We start from the raw sequence: 17,752 nt of genomic DNA on the forward strand, positions 1-17,752 counted from the left end.
ACAAAGTGAGAGATTTTTTTTCAATTTAAGTGAGCATTATGTTAATGTTTTAAATGTCATGGCATAGGATCAGATCGCTTCAAAGTAAATTATATTTTGAAATGTACAATCCCTTAAACACTGTGTCCTGATCTTGAACTAATAACTACTGAGATCTCAAGTCTACTGCATAATAAGACAAACAGCACCATTTAGAAAATTTCTTTTTATTGCAAGTATTCTTAATGCTTTGATGTTTTGTACAGATTTTCATATTTACAGTGATAATTAGTATTCGTCTAATAAATAATACAACTGAAAGTCATTCTCTAGCCTACATGTTTAAATATTGCACGTGCAAAGTATGTATAATATGTGCTTGTCCAATAGATATGCTGTCTTAGCAGCTATTTACAATGTTACATAAGAAACAAATGTGGGATCCAACCACCATGCTACTAAAGAGACACTGTGCGTTTCCCCTCCAAAACAAACCCTCCACTTCAGTGATGGAGTCATGCAATTATTCTACTGGGGTGAAGACAGTTTAATTACAGCATCACTGCAATAACAGTATCCATCCAAAAAAAAAAAAAAACATCAAATAAAATTTTAATTATTTCTAAATAAGAAATTCGTGATAAAACAGTTTTCCAATTAACCACTACATAACAGTAGTGTCTAGTTCTTATTTGGTAGGAAATGTCCACCAGTGCTGTAACGTTTTCAAAAATAATAGTAAAAGAAAAAAAGCATTTTGATGAAAAACTAAACCAGCGTGACCTACTGTACAAGTTTGTTTAGGCTGCTTTTGCAGCAGTGCTCTTTATAAAGTCTCCAGGGTGTGATAGTAATAAATCATCTGTGAATGAAACCTTTTACACGTTTAAAATCACTTTGTCTGCCATAGGCAAGAAATCTGTTCCTATAAATACACCGTTTAATTATGTGTTCGCATTGCAACTGCTGCTCTGCCAGAAGTGTAGGTAGAGCAAAGTCAACCTATACATTATACATATCCTCATATTTGAACATTCAATATCAATATATTTTCCACATATTGTGAATATAACGCTGAGTGTGCAGAGAGGGAGAAACACGCAAACACCGTGACGAGACAAGAGCACGGGCAGTGTGATGTTACTTCACCTCTAGATGGCACTATTGCACAACCTACAACCTTCTGCATCGTTTCACTGGAATGGATGACAAGTACAGTGCAAAAACAATAACAGGAACAAACTGAGTCCGATATGATATACATATTTATGCCAAAAAAAAATGCCCGTTTGATCTTGTGTTTCCATGTAGGAACAGGGAAAAATGTCTATATTGTGTTGTCTGGTTCACCTCGGCAGAGTTCTATGGCTTTGGCAGGAGGGTTGAGAGGAAACAGAAAGGGCCTTTACCGCCTGCACCTGGCATGTTTGTGATGAAGCAGCTGCCTCTACTCCTGCTGAGCCTCCTCCCTGTACCTCTGAACCCGAGTGAGCAGAGAGCACCGACGGTCATGCACACACACAGATACTGTACACTTCAACAGACACTGGAGATACAAATGATGGGCCATTTGCTAAACCTGCAGCACACACTGCTTTCTATGTGAAAGAACCATTCTGTGAGAAAAACTCTACTGCTCATTTGATCTATGACCTCTGAAAAACAGTTCATGATTTCCATTACTATTCAATTATAAAAAAAAAAAAAGTACATTCCCTGGGTTATACAGCACTGATATGCAAAGCTTAATTGTATATCTGTAACTCTAGAACTGCAGTATTTATAGTTTTCTTAGTTTAATATTTCAATTTCATATTCTTCTTCTAAGTATAAAATCCCTTTTGTTATATTTGTCTCGTTAATTTAACTGAAATACACTGAAAATTGCTCACAAATTAAGGTTTATGTGTCAATACAAATGCAGGTTTTATTGCTGGGAGCTTCCCGTGATGCACTGACTATTTCTTCTTCCATGACACTAATGTTTTGTCTTTGCTTCATCATTTATGTACTGTACTGTATCCCCAGTTTTCCAGCGAGGGCTGCGTACATTTTGATTGCATTAACGTTTTTATCCAGCCTTTATGTGCAAGCTTGAGCTGCAAAATTCAAATGTAGTTACTGACAGGCCAAAGTGCAACAGGGAAGAGATTAAATGGGATCAAAGGGAGTGGCATTATAAATTCCTTCCTTCCTGAGATTCAAATCCTCCAATCAAAACGGTGCCAGCAATGCAAAGACAGATTTCTTTAAAGGATTGCACACAATAACAAAGTCAGTCGTTTATTTATTAAAGCACTGTTAATAATTTTAGTTGCTGCTATTTCAAATAAATGTTTGGTACAACAAATTTCTCCGTGTTCTGTCTCAGGCTTTATTCGGGCCCTGGTACTAGAGCTATGGTCTGTTCTTGAGTGCAGCAGTGACGACATCAGAGTGGTCCGTCCCAAACCAACTCCCATTGACCCCACAGATAGGAGTTGCATTAAGGTATTGTATGTATGTGCGTGCGTGTGTGTGTGAGAGAGAGAGGGAGAAGGAGAAACTTCCTGGAGCCCACAATGCCCCAATTTTTAGATATCTACATAATAGTACAGACACAGATCTCTTAGAAGTTTTGCTTTTCCATCATGTTTTTAGCTCACTGGTTACAAAGGTGTTTAAATTGATTAAAATTAAATTGATTCCAATTATTATTAACCCAGGACTCAGAATAGTGGTCCATGTGTTGCTGTGATACCAGCAGCCATGTAGAAAATTCACTTGTGAATATTCATATTTAAGAAACTGGCAATAGTGATTTTGTTAACAAGAAAGGCTTTTTGCTGATTGGTTTATGGGTGTCTGGGCAAATAAGCCTTACTTTCATAAGACTGCATTTTTAGTTATGTTTTTGGCAGAATTTCTCTCAGGAAAGCTTCAACAAGCTCCAGCGTGAGCCTGTCTGTGTGTGTCTGATGCTTGGCCTCTGACAGCAGCCAAGTCATCTCTCTCAGAGAGACTAGCCAAGTGAATACGGACAGCCAGTGATGTGTAAACTGTGTCCTGCCACAGGCGACTTTAAAGTCTGCCTTATCAGTGGGTTATACATATATGCTGAGGTCAAAGGAAAACTAAATATACACACACCAGCACTTTGGTGAATTAACTCGAGTCTTTGCTTTAATCTGTGCTAAGTACAGTAGGAGGTTTGGTAGTACATATGAAGATAAGTTCACACATGCACAGAAACATCAGAAGACACATGAAAGTATAGATATTTCTATTTTAGAAAAAAAAATCCATCGTATCTTGTTTTTTTCTTTACGTTTCTTTGAAGCTGTTTAATATAATCTAAGTTGTAGCTCGTTTGTGCAAGTGTCTCTCTTTTTTTCCTTTGATGCTTTTGATGATATATTTTCCCTGTTCTACCAGACCCAGTGAAAAATGCAGGGAGCTTTCCTGTAGTTTAATATTCTTCAGGCTGCAATAGGTTTCTGCTCAACCACTCTGCTCAGAATATATGTCTTATTCAGTTTTGAGAGTGTGGTAAACCATGTTTTATCTTTGCAATCATAAATTCTTTTTACATTTTGTTTTGCTTTGAATACTACAGATATTATTTGTCATATTATCGGTAGTGTTTGTAGTTGAATAGTGTTATATTATTATTATGTGTTAGGATTTGATCAATCCATGACGTGCACAAATGCATTCACAATGGTCTTTAAAAGCAAATACATTTTTTCTCTCTAACAGCTGCTGTATTTACTTTCCTCTTCAGTCCTTCCTGTACTTGGTCAACCTCCTCTCCTCTTCCCAGTCGGTGTGGCAACTGCTGGGCCGACAGTCTTTGGCCAACAAAAGCGAATACACCCTGAGGGAGATGCCAACCTCCATACCTGTAAGTGTTTTTCTTCTTCTTCTTTTCCACACACTGCAGTTTTTTTTTGTCATCCATCTGAGGGCATGTTTGCACTTTTTATTTGGCCTCCAAACACCACCCACCCATTTGTTTTACTTCAAACGCATTCAAATAAACCCTCTCACACTGAGACTGATATACGTTCTCCACCTTACCCATTGTAAATTTCCACACAGTTTTCGTTTTGCACCCTATCCGGTGCATTCTTGTTCAAAGCCTCTCATTTTACTCCACAGGATTTGATTGACAGACTGATTGCCGTGAATTCGGATGGGAAGATTCATTCTCTCTTCCACTACGAAGAGAGTCACACATTCGGCCTAAGGTGGGATTCATTATTTTTTTCATATTACTTAACATCAGTGGGGAAGTAGACGATATCAGATTATCACCTGGTGACTGCACACACACTTCAGCCTCTGGCAATAGGAGACTGGCATGGTGACGTAATCGGCCTTAAAATGCGGCCTTTAAGGCTGCAGACCCTGAATTGGGATACAGCCTCTGAATCGCTGCATCTTGTAGCTGTGTCGTCTTAAATTGGTCATGTGATTTTGACGCGCCGGCGCGTCCGGCAACCCCAGAGGTTTAACTTAATATTTAAGTGTCTCTTGGTTTTAGACTAGTTGTTTAGTCTAATTTGATGTTTTAAACCAGAAAAGGAAGAAGAGGGCTTAGAATTACAGGTAAGAACTGCTCAGTGGTATGTGATAAACTGTAAATGTAAAGCTTACAGGTCAGTCCTCATGTTTTTAAATCAGATTTTGAGTCTGTACATGGCACATTATGCTTTTGCATGTTGTGAAATGTGCTGCAAAACAAACTGAGGTAAACTAACTGGTTTACTGTGATGGATTTAAAGTGTGTGTGACTGGTGCGCAGTGGCTGTGGTGCTCACGGTCAGAGTTCAGTCACAAAGAGGGTAACAGAGATGAATTTAAAGTTAAGGTGATGGTGCTTAGATTCATTCACAGACTGAAACCTTCACACCAACTTTATCCTGTGTCTCTTAGTTTTAGACTAGTTGTTTAGTCTATTTTGATGTTTTAAACCATATCACAGGGTTTTTACTTCACCATTTACGGGGTTTTAACAAGCAAACAAAAGACAGATCGTGATGTTTGAAAATGTTTTGGAAATATTCTTTAAAGATTAGATGTAAAATACGCAGAGGATAAATTCAATTGGTTTATTAGTTTATTACATAAGTTGAAAAAAAGTTAAACAAGTAAATAAAGAAACAACATAAAAGAAAAGTAAACAAAACAAATCGGTAAATAAAGGAAAATGGTAATAAGAAGGGAAAAAAAAAGAAAAGAGAAAACCCCAACAATCCCCTCTGAGCAAGCACTAGGCGACAGTGGGGAAGAAAAACTGCCTTTAAACGGGCAGAAACTTCCGGCAGAACCAGGCTCACGAGGGGCAGTCAACTGCCGGGACTGGTTGGGGTGAAAAAAGATGAAGGAGAGAGGGAAGAAGTGTTAGGAGAGAAGGGGAGAGGAGAGGTGAAAATTAAGATGGAACAGAGGTGGAGGGAGACGAGGTGACGTCAGCAGTAGAAAAAATAGAAAAAGTAGAAAAAGCAGGAGTGTCCCTCCTCCAGAAGAAGCGGAAACGTTTTTTCTTCTTTTCCATGAGCTTTTCCACGACCACTTTTTTCTCTAGGATGAGGGTTCTCAACTGATCGGTTGTTTCTTCAACTTCCTTCTCAAGTTTCTGGCATCTTTGCTCCATTTCTTTTAATAGATTGCACTTGTCTGTATTTTGCTGTTGTTTTTCCTTGTGCATCTTTTCTAACTGCTCATTTCTTCTTGTGATTTCTTGAAGCTTACGCTGCAGGTCTTCATTTATTTTCTCTTGTTGCTGCTTTTGTGCAAGCATTTCAGCGTTTTCACACTTCAAGTTGTCTGAGTTCAACAACATCTCATTAATGACCTCTGAGTGTTTTTTCGCCATTTCATTGATCCTACGCTGCATCTTTGAACGTCGTTTTTCCAATACTTCTCCTTCCAGTTCAGGTGTTCTGTCCTTCATTGTATTAATTTGTTCAGTTGTAGATTTCTTCTCTCCAAGTCCTGGAGAATACGTTTTTTTTCTTTTTCCTGTTGCTCTTTCTCTTGAAGAAGCTCTTTATTTTTGCACTCTGTTTCATCCAGCCTGACTGGATTTGGATTTATTGAAGAAGGACCACCAAAATCTTTGTTCTATTTGGTGTACATGTTAAGAGTTGCTGGACTAACAGTTGGTTTGATTTGCTTCAGAGAATCCTCAAAGTCTTTCATCTTAATGTTGCGCACCTCAGCAGCAGCTATAACACGGACTTGTTCTGGTGCCAACTCTCTTATTGGGCCAAGTGCAGCATCTTTGGCTAATGCTGTCAAATCGCTCCCTGAATATCCTTCAGTCACTTTTGCAAGACAGGACAGTTCGTCTTGGCTCAGTGGACTCCCGTGCGTTCCCAAAAGATTTTTCAGCAGCGTAAATCTTGTCTTCTCATCGGGTAAGGTCACATATACTCTTTTTGCAAAGCGCCTTAATATTGCTTCATCGAGCTCCTGGGGCCTGTTCGTTGCTCCCATTACAAGTACTCTGTCATCCTTTCCTGACTGCAACCCGTCAAACTCAATGAGGAACTCAGTTTTTAAACGGCGAGAGGCGTCGTGCTCCCCCTCCCTCCTTTGACAGAGCAAGCCGTCCACTTCATCGATGAAGATTACTGAGGGCTGTCTCTCTCTTGCAACTGCAAAGAGTGCTCGTACGAGCTTCTCGCCTTCTCCCACATATTTGGAGGTCAAACTAGCAGCACTGATGTTGAAGAATGTTGCATTAGACTCTGCAGCAACTGCTTTGGCGAGCATGGTCTTCCCATTTCCTGGTGGGCCAAATAAAAGCAAGCCACGTGCAGGAGCTCTCAGACCAGTAAAGAGATCAGGTCTTAAGGCAGGAAGGATGACAATTTCTTGAAGTGCTTGCTTTGCCAGATCCTGCCCTGCGATGTCATCAAATGACACAGTCGCTCCACTGTATACAATTTCATTTGTAATTAAGCTGACCAGTTTACTGTCCACATTCTTTTTCATATCCCTCTTCGGGGGCTGTTTCACAGCTGCCGGTCTTCCATTCTGAGTTTTTCCCACCCGAGCGGTTTTCTTTGCATCAGTTATTCTTAATGGAGGTCTTACAGAAGTGGAGGGTCTGATGGTGGTGGAAACACCTGCGGGTTGACTTTTAGGAACTGACTTTGGCTTACTTGCAATTGTTTTGGTCGACATTTCTCTTGCGCGACTTCCCCCCTGTTCACAGTCATAACACGGTAAACTAGTCATAAACGAAAACGTTTAGGCTATTTATCGCATTTAAAGGTCTTTCTTTGGGACAACGTCACAGAACACAGAAACGTCACAGGGCTTTGGAGCGTGATGTTACAGAGGTTTACAAATACTTTCAAATATAGCTCTGGTCGAACGTTTGAAGGCTGCGAACAAACTGACTAAAACTTGCTGCTCCTGACCCCTATTTATAGAAAAACTTCAAAGGCTCAAAGGCATGTGCTTGTGACATCATCACATGTCCTTGTGACATCATCACATGTCCTTGTGACATCATCACTCTTCATGAATCAGATTGTCACATGACATTTTAGAATGGGGATGTTTTTTTTTAAACCGTTTTCAAATTTAACCCTCTGTGGTCCAGGGTATAATTGGCCGTTCTTGACTATTTTTGATTTTACCTCTATATTTCACCTTTAAAATATGTTTTTCTTGCCTTATTTGGCACCATTATTTTCAGCACAACCTCAAATATCTGAAATTTGAGTTATTGTTTTCATTTTGGTATACTATATTAGCACAGTTGATCTAAATTAATAACACAATAAATTGTGTGTGCATCTCCTGTTTTGTCATGGTTGTATGTCCCGGTTCGTGACAGGCTGCATGAGCTCATCTGGTGGGAGTGTAGTACTGTAGTATTTCAGGCATAAAAACGTGGTTTTCACAGACCTTGTCACAGGGTCTGAGTCTAAGATTCAAATTGTAAACACACAAACACTCAGGCTTGCTGCAAACCTTAGCTGATCCCCCGTGGGCTTAATTTACTGCCATTGTTTACGCACCATTGTAATTGCTTCTCTAGTTTGGCATTACACTTTAATTATGGAATGTAATTATATTTTGTCTATTTTTAGTTGTGGCATTGTGTTGTAATTAATGAAGGGCCTGCACACTCCAATATCAATTTACAATTTAAATTCTCCACAGCATGTTTAACTACATTATGTTGTGCCTTTCCAGAATCCCAGATTTACTTACACATCTCCCTTTATGATACATTAGTACTACATTTGACCTAAACCTTTTCCATCCTTTTTCCAAACTCTCATTCATTTTTTACCTGATAACCAAAAACTGTGATAGTGAAAGGCTGAAATATTTCTAGGGGTATGAGATTTCTGTGTGTTTTCTGTAGGTGAGCAGCTGCGAGAAGTTTGGCTACGGGGTGATGGTGACACAGGTGGCAGCAACTGCTCCGGGAGTTGTGGCTCTGCACAGTTCAGGTACTATTGCAGTTATTTGGACACAACAAACACTTGTCAGCTGTGATGCTTAAGGCTTATATTATAAGTTGTTGTTGTTGTTTTTGTGTTGTCGGTATAAAGGAGACTTAAGGCAGCTTAGGGAGAAATGTATTTGTCAAACCGTTTTTGTTTGGGTAAGAAAGAGTAAGAAGAGGCGTTCTTTTTTGATAAATGGATTCACATATCAGTTGTATACTGATACTAGGTTTATCCATATGCAAAAGGCTCCAGGAAATACCGTACTCTTGTCAAAAGAGGTCAAAAAATGAAGCTAGTGAACAAATATTTTAATCCTGCATTCTTTCTATTGGCTAGAAGGGGCGACTCAACTGGTTATGGGAAAAGAAGTCTGATTACTTATCAGCCCTTCGCTTATAACAGCACCGCTGCGTTCTGAAACCTATTCTCTCCTATGACTTTACCCACGCAAGAACAGTTCCCTGCTGTGTTGAGCAGCGCTGGCTGTGGAGCACTCATGTGTTCCATGATGTGACATATGTTTGTGCCATCGATAAAAAGGCAGTCTGACAGAAAGAAGGATGACCTCAAAAAGTGATATAGTCCAGACAGAGCTTACAAATGATGGGCCATTTGCTAAACCTGCAGCACACACTGCTTTCTATTAAATACTGCACGTGCAAAGTATGTATAATATGTGCTTGTCCAATAGATATGCTGTCTTAGCAGCTATTTACAATGTTACATAAGAAACAAATGTGGGATCCAACCACCATGCTACTAAAGAGACACTGTGCGTTTCCCCTCCAAAGCAAACCCTCCACTTCAGTGATGGAGTCATGCAATTATTCTACTGGGGTGAAGACAGTTTAATTACAGCATCACTGCAATAACAGTATCCATCCAAAAAAAAAAAAAACATCAAATAAAATTTTAATTATTTCTAAATAAGAAATTCGTGATAAAACAGTTTTCCAATTAACCACTACATAACAGTAGTGTCTAGTTCTTATTTGGTAGGAAATGTCCACCAGTGCTGTAACGTTTTCAAAAATAATAGTAAAAGAAAAAAAGCATTTTGATGAAAAACTAAACCAGCGTGACCTACTGTACAAGTTTGTTTAGGCTGCTTTTGCAGCAGTGCTCTTTATAAAGTCTCCAGGGTGTGATAGTAATAAATCATCTGTGAATGAAACCTTTTACACGTTTAAAATCACTTTGTCTGCCATAGGCAAGAAATCTGTTCCTATAAATACACCGTTTAATTATGTGTTCGCATTGCAACTGCTGCTCTGCCAGAAGTGTAGGTAGAGCAAAGTCAACCTATACATTATACATATCCTCATATTTGAACATTCAATATCAATATATTTTCCACATATTGTGAATATAACGCTGAGTCCTGCCTGACAGCACATTCCCATGAGTGTGCAGAGAGGGAGAAACACGCAAACACCGTGACGAGACAAGAGCACGGGCAGTGTGATGTTACTTCACCTCTAGATGGCACTATTGCACAACCTACAACCTTCTGCATCGTTTCACTGGAATGGATGACAAGTACAGTGCAAAAACAATAACAGGAACAAACTGAGTCCGATATGATATACATATTTATGCCAAAAAAAAATGCCCGTTTGATCTTGTGTTTCCATGTAGGAACAGGGAAAAATGTCTATATTGTGTTGTCTGGTTCACCTCGGCAGAGTTCTATGGCTTTGGCAGGAGGGTTGAGAGGAAACAGAAAGGGCCTTTACCGCCTGCACCTGGCATGTTTGTGATGAAGCAGCTGCCTCTACTCCTGCTGAGCCTCCTCCCTGTACCTCTGAACCCGAGTGAGCAGAGAGCACCGACGGTCATGCACACACACAGATACTGTACACTTCAACAGACACTGGAGATACAAATGATGGGCCATTTGCTAAACCTGCAGCACACACTGCTTTCTATGTGAAAGAACCATTCTGTGAGAAAAACTCTACTGCTCATTTGATCTATGACCTCTGAAAAACAGTTCATGATTTCCATTACTATTCAATTATAAAAAAAAAAAAAGTACATTCCCTGGGTTATACAGCACTGATATGCAAAGCTTAATTGTATATCTGTAACTCTAGAACTGCAGTATTTATAGTTTTCTTAGTTTAATATTTCAATTTCATATTCTTCTTCTAAGTATAAAATCCCTTTTGTTATATTTGTCTCGTTAATTTAACTGAAATACACTGAAAATTGCTCACAAATTAAGGTTTATGTGTCAATACAAATGCAGGTTTTATTGCTGGGAGCTTCCCGTGATGCACTGACTATTTCTTCTTCCATGACACTAATGTTTTGTCTTTGCTTCATCATTTATGTACTGTACTGTATCCCCAGTTTTCCAGCGAGGGCTGCGTACATTTTGATTGCATTAACGTTTTTATCCAGCCTTTATGTGCAAGCTTGAGCTGCAAAATTCAAATGTAGTTACTGACAGGCCAAAGTGCAACAGGGAAGAGATTAAATGGGATCAAAGGGAGTGGCATTATAAATTCCTTCCTTCCTGAGATTCAAATCCTCCAATCAAAACGGTGCCAGCAATGCAAAGACAGATTTCTTTAAAAGATTGGACACAATAACAAAGTCAGTCGTTTATTTATTAAAGCACTGTTAATAATTTTAGTTGCTGCTATTTCAAATAAATGTTTGGTACAACAAATTTCTCCGTGTTCTGTCTCAGGCTTTATTCGGGCCCTGGTACTAGAGCTATGGTCTGTTCTTGAGTGCAGCAGTGACGACATCAGAGTGGTCCGTCCCAAACCAACTCCCATTGACCCCACAGATAGGAGTTGCATTAAGGTATTGTATGTATGTGCGTGCGTGTGTGTGTGTGAGAGAGGGAGAAGGAGAAACTTCCTGGAGCCCACAGTGCCCCAATTTTTAGATATCTACATAATAGTACAGACACAGATCTCTTAGAAGTTTTGCTTTTCCATCATGTTTTTAGCTCACTGGTTACAAAGGTGTTTAAATTGATTAAAATTAAATTGATTCCAATTATTATTAACCCAGGACTCAGAATAGTGGTCCATGTGTTGCTGTGATACCAGCAGCCATGTAGAAAATTCACTTGTGAATATTCATATTTAAGAAACTGGCAATAGTGATTTTGTTAACAAGAAAGGCTTTTTGCTGATTGGTTTATGGGTGTCTGGGCAAATAAGCCTTACTTTCATAAGACTGCATTTTTAGTTATGTTTTTGGCAGAATTTCTCTCAGGAAAGCTTCAACAAGCTCCAGCGTGAGCCTGTCTGTGTGTGTCTGATGCTTGGCCTCTGACAGCAGCCAAGTCATCTCTCTCAGAGAGACTAGCCAAGTGAATACGGACAGCCAGTGATGTGTAAACTGTGTCCTGCCACAGGCGACTTTAAAGTCTGCCTTATCAGTGGGTTATACATATATGCTGAGGTCAAAGGAAAACTAAATATACACACACCAGCACTTTGGTGAATTAACTCGAGTCTTTGCTTTAATCTGTGCTAAGTACAGTAGGAGGTTTGGTAGTACATATGAAGATAAGTTCACACATGCACAGAAACATCAGAAGACACATGAAAGTATAGATATTTCTATTTTAGAAAAAAAAATCCATCGTATCTTGTTTTTTTCTTTACGTTTCTTTGAAGCTGTTTAATATAATCTAAGTTGTAGCTCGTTTGTGCAAGTGTCTCTCTTTTTTTCCTTTGATGCTTTTGATGATATGTTTTCCCTGTTCTACCAGACCCAGTGAAAAATGCAGGGAGCTTTCCTGTAGTTTAATATTCTTCAGGCTGCAATAGGTTTCTGCTCAACCACTCTGCTCAGAATATATGTCTTATTCAGTTTTGAGAGTGTGGTAAACCATGTTTTACCTTTGCAATCATAAATTCTTTTTACATTTTGTTTTGCTTTGAATACTACAGATATTATTTGTCATATTATCGGTAGTGTTTGTAGTTGAATAGTGTTATATTATTATTATGTGTTAGGATTTGATCAATCCATGACGTGCACAAATGCATTCACAATGGTCTTTAAAAGCAAATACATTTTTTCTCTCTAACAGCTGCTGTATTTACTTTCCTCTTCAGTCCTTCCTGTACTTGGTCAACCTCCTCTCCTCTTCCCAGTCGGTGTGGCAACTGCTGGGCCGACAGTCTTTGGCCAACAAAAGCGAATACACCCTGAGGGAGATGCCAACCTCCATACCTGTAAGTGTTTTTCTTCTTCTTCTTTTCCACACACTGCAGTTTTTTTTTGTCATCCATCTGAGGGCATGTTTGCACTTTTTATTTGGCCTCCAAACACCACCCACCCATTTGTTTTACTTCAAACGCATTCAAATAAACCCTCTCACACTGAGACTGATATACGTTCTCCACCTTACCCATTGTAAATTTCCACACAGTTTTCGTTTTGCACCCTATCCGGTGCATTCTTGTTCAAAGCCTCTCATTTTACTCCACAGGATTTGATTGACAGACTGATTGCCGTGAATTCGGATGGGAAGATTCATTCTCTCTTCCACTACGAAGAGAGTCACACATTCGGCCTAAGGTGGGATTCATTATTTTTTTCATATTACTTAACATCAGTGGGGAAGTAGACGATATCAGATTATCACCTGGTGACTGCACACACACTTCAGCCTCTGGCAATAGGAGACTGGCATGGTGACGTAATCGGCCTTAAAATGCGGCCTTTAAGGCTGCAGACCCTGAATTGGGATACAGCCTCTGAATCGCTGCATCTTGTAGCTGTGTCGTCTTAAATTGGTCATGTGATTTTGACGCGCCGGCGCGTCCGGCAACCCCAGAGGTTTAACTTAATATTTAAGTGTCTCTTGGTTTTAGACTAGTTGTTTAGTCTAATTTGATGTTTTAAACCAGAAAAGGAAGAAGAGGGCTTAGAATTACAGGTAAGAACCTCAGTGGTATGTGATAAACTGTAAATGTAAAGCTTACAGGTCAGTCCTCATGTTTTTAAATCAGATTTTGAGTCTGTACATGGCACATTATGCTTTTGCATGTTGTGAAATGTGCTGCAAAACAAACTGAGGTAAACTAACTGGTTTACTGTGATGGATTTAAAGTGTGTGTGACTGGTGCGCAGTGGCTGTGGTGCTCACGGTCAGAGTTCAGTCACAAAGAGGGTAACAGAGATGAATTTAAAGTTAAGGTGATGGTGCTTAGATTCATTCACAGACTGAAACCTTCACACCAACTTTATCCTGTGTCTCTTAGTTTTAGACTAGTTGTTTAGTCTATTTTGATGTTTTAAACCATATCACAGGGTTTTTACTCCACCATTTACGGGGTTTTAACAAGCAAACAAAAGACAGATCGTGATGTTTGAAAATGTTTTGGAAATATTCTTTAAAGATTAGATGTAAAATACGCAGAGGATAAATTCAATTGGTTTATTAGTTTATTACATAAGTTGAAAAAAAGTTAAACAAGTAAATAAAGAAACAACATAAAAGAAAAGTAAACAAAACAAATCGGTAAATAAAGGAAAATGGTAATAAGAAGGGAAAAAAAAAGAAAAGAGAAAACCCCAACAATCCCCTCTGAGCAAGCACTAGGCGACAGTGGGGAAGAAAAACTGCCTTTAAACGGGCAGAAACTTCCGGCAGAACCAGGCTCACGAGGGGCAGTCAACTGCCGGGACTGGTTGGGGTGAAAAAAGATGAAGGAGAGAGGGAAGAAGTGTTAGGAGAGAAGGGGAGAGGAGAGGTGAAAATTAAGATGGAACAGAGGTGGAGGGAGACGAGGTGACGTCAGCAGTAGAAAAAATAGAAAAAGTAGAAAAAGCAGGAGTGTCCCTCCTCCAGAAGAAGCGGAAACGTTTTTTCTTCTTTTCCATGAGCTTTTCCACGACCACTTTTTTCTCTAGGATGAGGGTTCTCAACTGATCGGTTGTTTCTTCAACTTCCTTCTCAAGTTTCTGGCATCTTTGCTCCATTTCTTTTAATAGATTGCACTTGTCTGTATTTTGCTGTTGTTTTTCCTTGTGCATCTTTTCTAACTGCTCATTTCTTCTTGTGATTTCTTGAAGCTTACGCTGCAGGTCTTCATTTATTTTCTCTTGTTGCTGCTTTTGTGCAAGCATTTCAGCGTTTTCACACTTCAAGTTGTCTGAGTTCAACAACATCTCATTAATGACCTCTGAGTGTTTTTTCGCCATTTCATTGATCCTACGCTGCATCTTTGAACGTCGTTTTTCCAATACTTCTCCTTCCAGTTCAGGTGTTCTGTCCTTCATTGTATTAATTTGTTCAGTTGTAGATTTCTTCTCTCCAAGTCCTGGAGAATACGTTTTTTTTCTTTTTCCTGTTGCTCTTTCTCTTGAAGAAGCTCTTTATTTTTGCACTCTGTTTCATCCAGCCTGACTGGATTTGGATTTATTGAAGAAGGACCACCAAAATCTTTGTTCTATTTGGTGTACATGTTAAGAGTTGCTGGACTAACAGTTGGTTTGATTTGCTTCAGAGAATCCTCAAAGTCTTTCATCTTAATGTTGCGCACCTCAGCAGCAGCTATAACACGGACTTGTTCTGGTGCCAACTCTCTTATTGGGCCAAGTGCAGCATCTTTGGCTAATGCTGTCAAATCGCTCCCTGAATATCCTTCAGTCACTTTTGCAAGACAGGACAGTTCGTCTTGGCTCAGTGGACTCCCGTGCGTTCCCAAAAGATTTTTCAGCAGCGTAAATCTTGTCTTCTCATCGGGTAAGGTCACATATACTCTTTTTGCAAAGCGCCTTAATATTGCTTCATCGAGCTCCTGGGGCCTGTTCGTTGCTCCCATTACAAGTACTCTGTCATCCTTTCCTGACTGCAACCCGTCAAACTCAATGAGGAACTCAGTTTTTAAACGGCGAGAGGCGTCGTGCTCCCCCTCCCTCCTTTGACAGAGCAAGCCGTCCACTTCATCGATGAAGATTACTGAGGGCTGTCTCTCTCTTGCAACTGCAAAGAGTGCTCGTACGAGCTTCTCGCCTTCTCCCACATATTTGGAGGTCAAACTAGCAGCACTGATGTTGAAGAATGTTGCATTAGACTCTGCAGCAACTGCTTTGGCGAGCATGGTCTTCCCATTTCCTGGTGGGCCAAATAAAAGCAAGCCACGTGCAGGAGCTCTCAGACCAGTAAAGAGATCAGGTCTTAAGGCAGGAAGGATGACAATTTCTTGAAGTGCTTGCTTTGCCAGATCCTGCCCTGCGATGTCATCAAATGACACAGTCGCTCCACTGTATACAATTTCATTTGTAATTAAGCTGACCAGTTTACTGTCCACATTCTTTTTCATATCCCTCTTCGGGGGCTGTTTCACAGCTGCCGGTCTTCCATTCTGAGTTTTTCCCACCCGAGCGGTTTTCTTTGCATCAGTTATTCTTAATGGAGGTCTTACAGAAGTGGAGGGTCTGATGGTGGTGGAAACACCTGCGGGTTGACTTTTAGGAACTGACTTTGGCTTACTTGCAATTGTTTTGGTCGACATTTCTCTTGCGCGACTTCCCCCCTGTTCACAGTCATAACACGGTAAACTAGTCATAAACGAAAACGTTTAGGCTATTTATCGCATTTAAAGGTCTTTCTTTGGGACAACGTCACAGAACACAGAAACGTCACAGGGCTTTGGAGCGTGATGTTACAGAGGTTTACAAATACTTTCAAATATAGCTCTGGTCGAACGTTTGAAGGCTGCGAACAAACTGACTAAAACTTGCTGCTCCTGACCCCTATTTATAGAAAAACTTCAAAGGCTCAAAGGCATGTGCTTGTGACATCATCACATGTCCTTGTGACATCATCACATGTCCTTGTGACATCATCACTCTTCATGAATCAGATTGTCACATGACATTTTAGAATGGGGATGTTTTTTTTTAAACCGTTTTCAAATTTAACCCTCTGTGGTCCAGGGTATAATTGGCCGTTCTTGACTATTTTTGATTTTACCTCTATATTTCACCTTTAAAATATGTTTTTCTTGCCTTATTTGGCACCATTATTTTCAGCACAACCTCAAATATCTGAAATTTGAGTTATTGTTTTCATTTTGGTATACTATATTAGCACAGTTGATCTAAATTAATAACACAATAAATTGTGTGTGCATCTCCTGTTTTGTCATGGTTGTATGTCCCGGTTCGTGACAGGCTGCATGAGCTCATCTGGTGGGAGTGTAGTACTGTAGTATTTCAGGCATAAAAACGTGGTTTTCACAGACCTTGTCACAGGGTCTGAGTCTAAGATTCAAATTGTAAACACACAAACACTCAGGCTTGCTGCAAACCTTAGCTGATCCCCCGTGGGCTTAATTTACTGCCATTGTTTACGCACCATTGTAATTGCTTCTCTAGTTTGGCATTACACTTTAATTATGGAATGTAATTATATTTTGTCTATTTTTAGTTGTGGCATTGTGTTGTAATTAATGAAGGGCCTGCACACTCCAATATCAATTTACAATTTAAATTCTCCACAGCATGTTTAACTACATTATGTTGTGCCTTTCCAGAATCCCAGATTTACTTACACATCTCCCTTTATGATACATTAGTACTACATTTGACCTAAACCTTTTCCATCCTTTTTCCAAACTCTCATTCATTTTTTACCTGATAACCAAAAACTGTGATAGTGAAAGGCTGAAATATTTCTAGGGGTATGAGATTTCTGTGTGTTTTCTGTAGGTGAGCAGCTGCGAGAAGTTTGGCTACGGGGTGATGGTGACACAGGTGGCAGCAACTGCTCCGGGAGTTGTGGCTCTGCACAGTTCAGGTACTATTGCAGTTATTTGGACACAACAAACACTTGTCAGCTGTGATGCTTAAGGCTTATATTATAAGTTGTTGTTGTTGTTTTTGTGTTGTCGGTATAAAGGAGACTTAAGGCAGCTTAGGGAGAAATGTATTTGTCAAACCGTTTTTGTTTGGGTAAGAAAGAGTAAGAAGAGGCGTTCTTTTTTGATAAATGGATTCACATATCAGTTGTATACTGATACTAGGTTTATCCATATGCAAAAGGCTCCAGGAAATACCGTACTCTTGTCAAAAGAGGTCAAAAAATGAAGCTAGTGAACAAATATTTTAATCCTGCATTCTTTCTATTGGCTAGAAGGGGCGACTCAACTGGTTATGGGAAAAGAAGTCTGATTACTTATCAGCCCTTCGCTTATAACAGCACCGCTGCGTTCTGAAACCTATTCTCTCCTATGACTTTACCCACGCAAGAACAGTTCCCTGCTGTGTTGAGCAGCGCTGGCTGTGGAGCACTCATGTGTTCCATGATGTGACATATGTTTGTG

The 17,752-nt window shown here is 39.7% G+C and overlaps 2 protein-coding genes and 2 pseudogenes across 2 annotated transcripts; 2 read left to right on the forward strand and 2 right to left on the reverse strand.

Moving 5' to 3' along the window:
- Positions 1-1,180: 1,180 nt before the first annotated feature.
- Positions 1,181-8,948, forward strand: LOC147315351 (protein broad-minded-like). The gene is made up of 6 exons (XM_086260455.1): positions 1,181-1,191; positions 1,291-1,466; positions 2,351-2,469; positions 3,743-3,862; positions 4,120-4,208; positions 8,354-8,948. Exons 1-6 carry the CDS (start codon positions 1,181-1,183, stop codon positions 8,355-8,357), a joined length of 519 nt encoding a protein of 172 aa, XP_086116581.1. The 3' UTR covers positions 8,358-8,948.
- Positions 5,059-8,940, reverse strand: LOC147315352 (spastin pseudogene; annotated as a pseudogene).
- A 1,021-nt stretch (positions 8,949-9,969) lies between the features above and the next one.
- Positions 9,970-17,733, forward strand: LOC147315353 (protein broad-minded-like). The gene is made up of 6 exons (XM_086260456.1): positions 9,970-9,980; positions 10,080-10,255; positions 11,140-11,258; positions 12,530-12,649; positions 12,907-12,995; positions 17,139-17,733. Exons 1-6 carry the CDS (start codon positions 9,970-9,972, stop codon positions 17,140-17,142), a joined length of 519 nt encoding a protein of 172 aa, XP_086116582.1. The 3' UTR covers positions 17,143-17,733.
- On the reverse strand, positions 13,844-17,725 carry LOC147315354 (spastin pseudogene; annotated as a pseudogene).
- Positions 17,734-17,752: the final 19 nt, after the last annotated feature.

Source organism: Aulonocara sp. 'chitande type north' Nkhata Bay, linkage group LG14 (genome assembly GCF_057382095.1).
Source record: "Aulonocara sp. 'chitande type north' Nkhata Bay isolate Kocher_YH1m ecotype deep benthic linkage group LG14, A_spYH_male_GT1.1, whole genome shotgun sequence".
Taxonomy (NCBI): domain Eukaryota; kingdom Metazoa; phylum Chordata; class Actinopteri; order Cichliformes; family Cichlidae; genus Aulonocara; species Aulonocara sp. 'chitande type north' Nkhata Bay.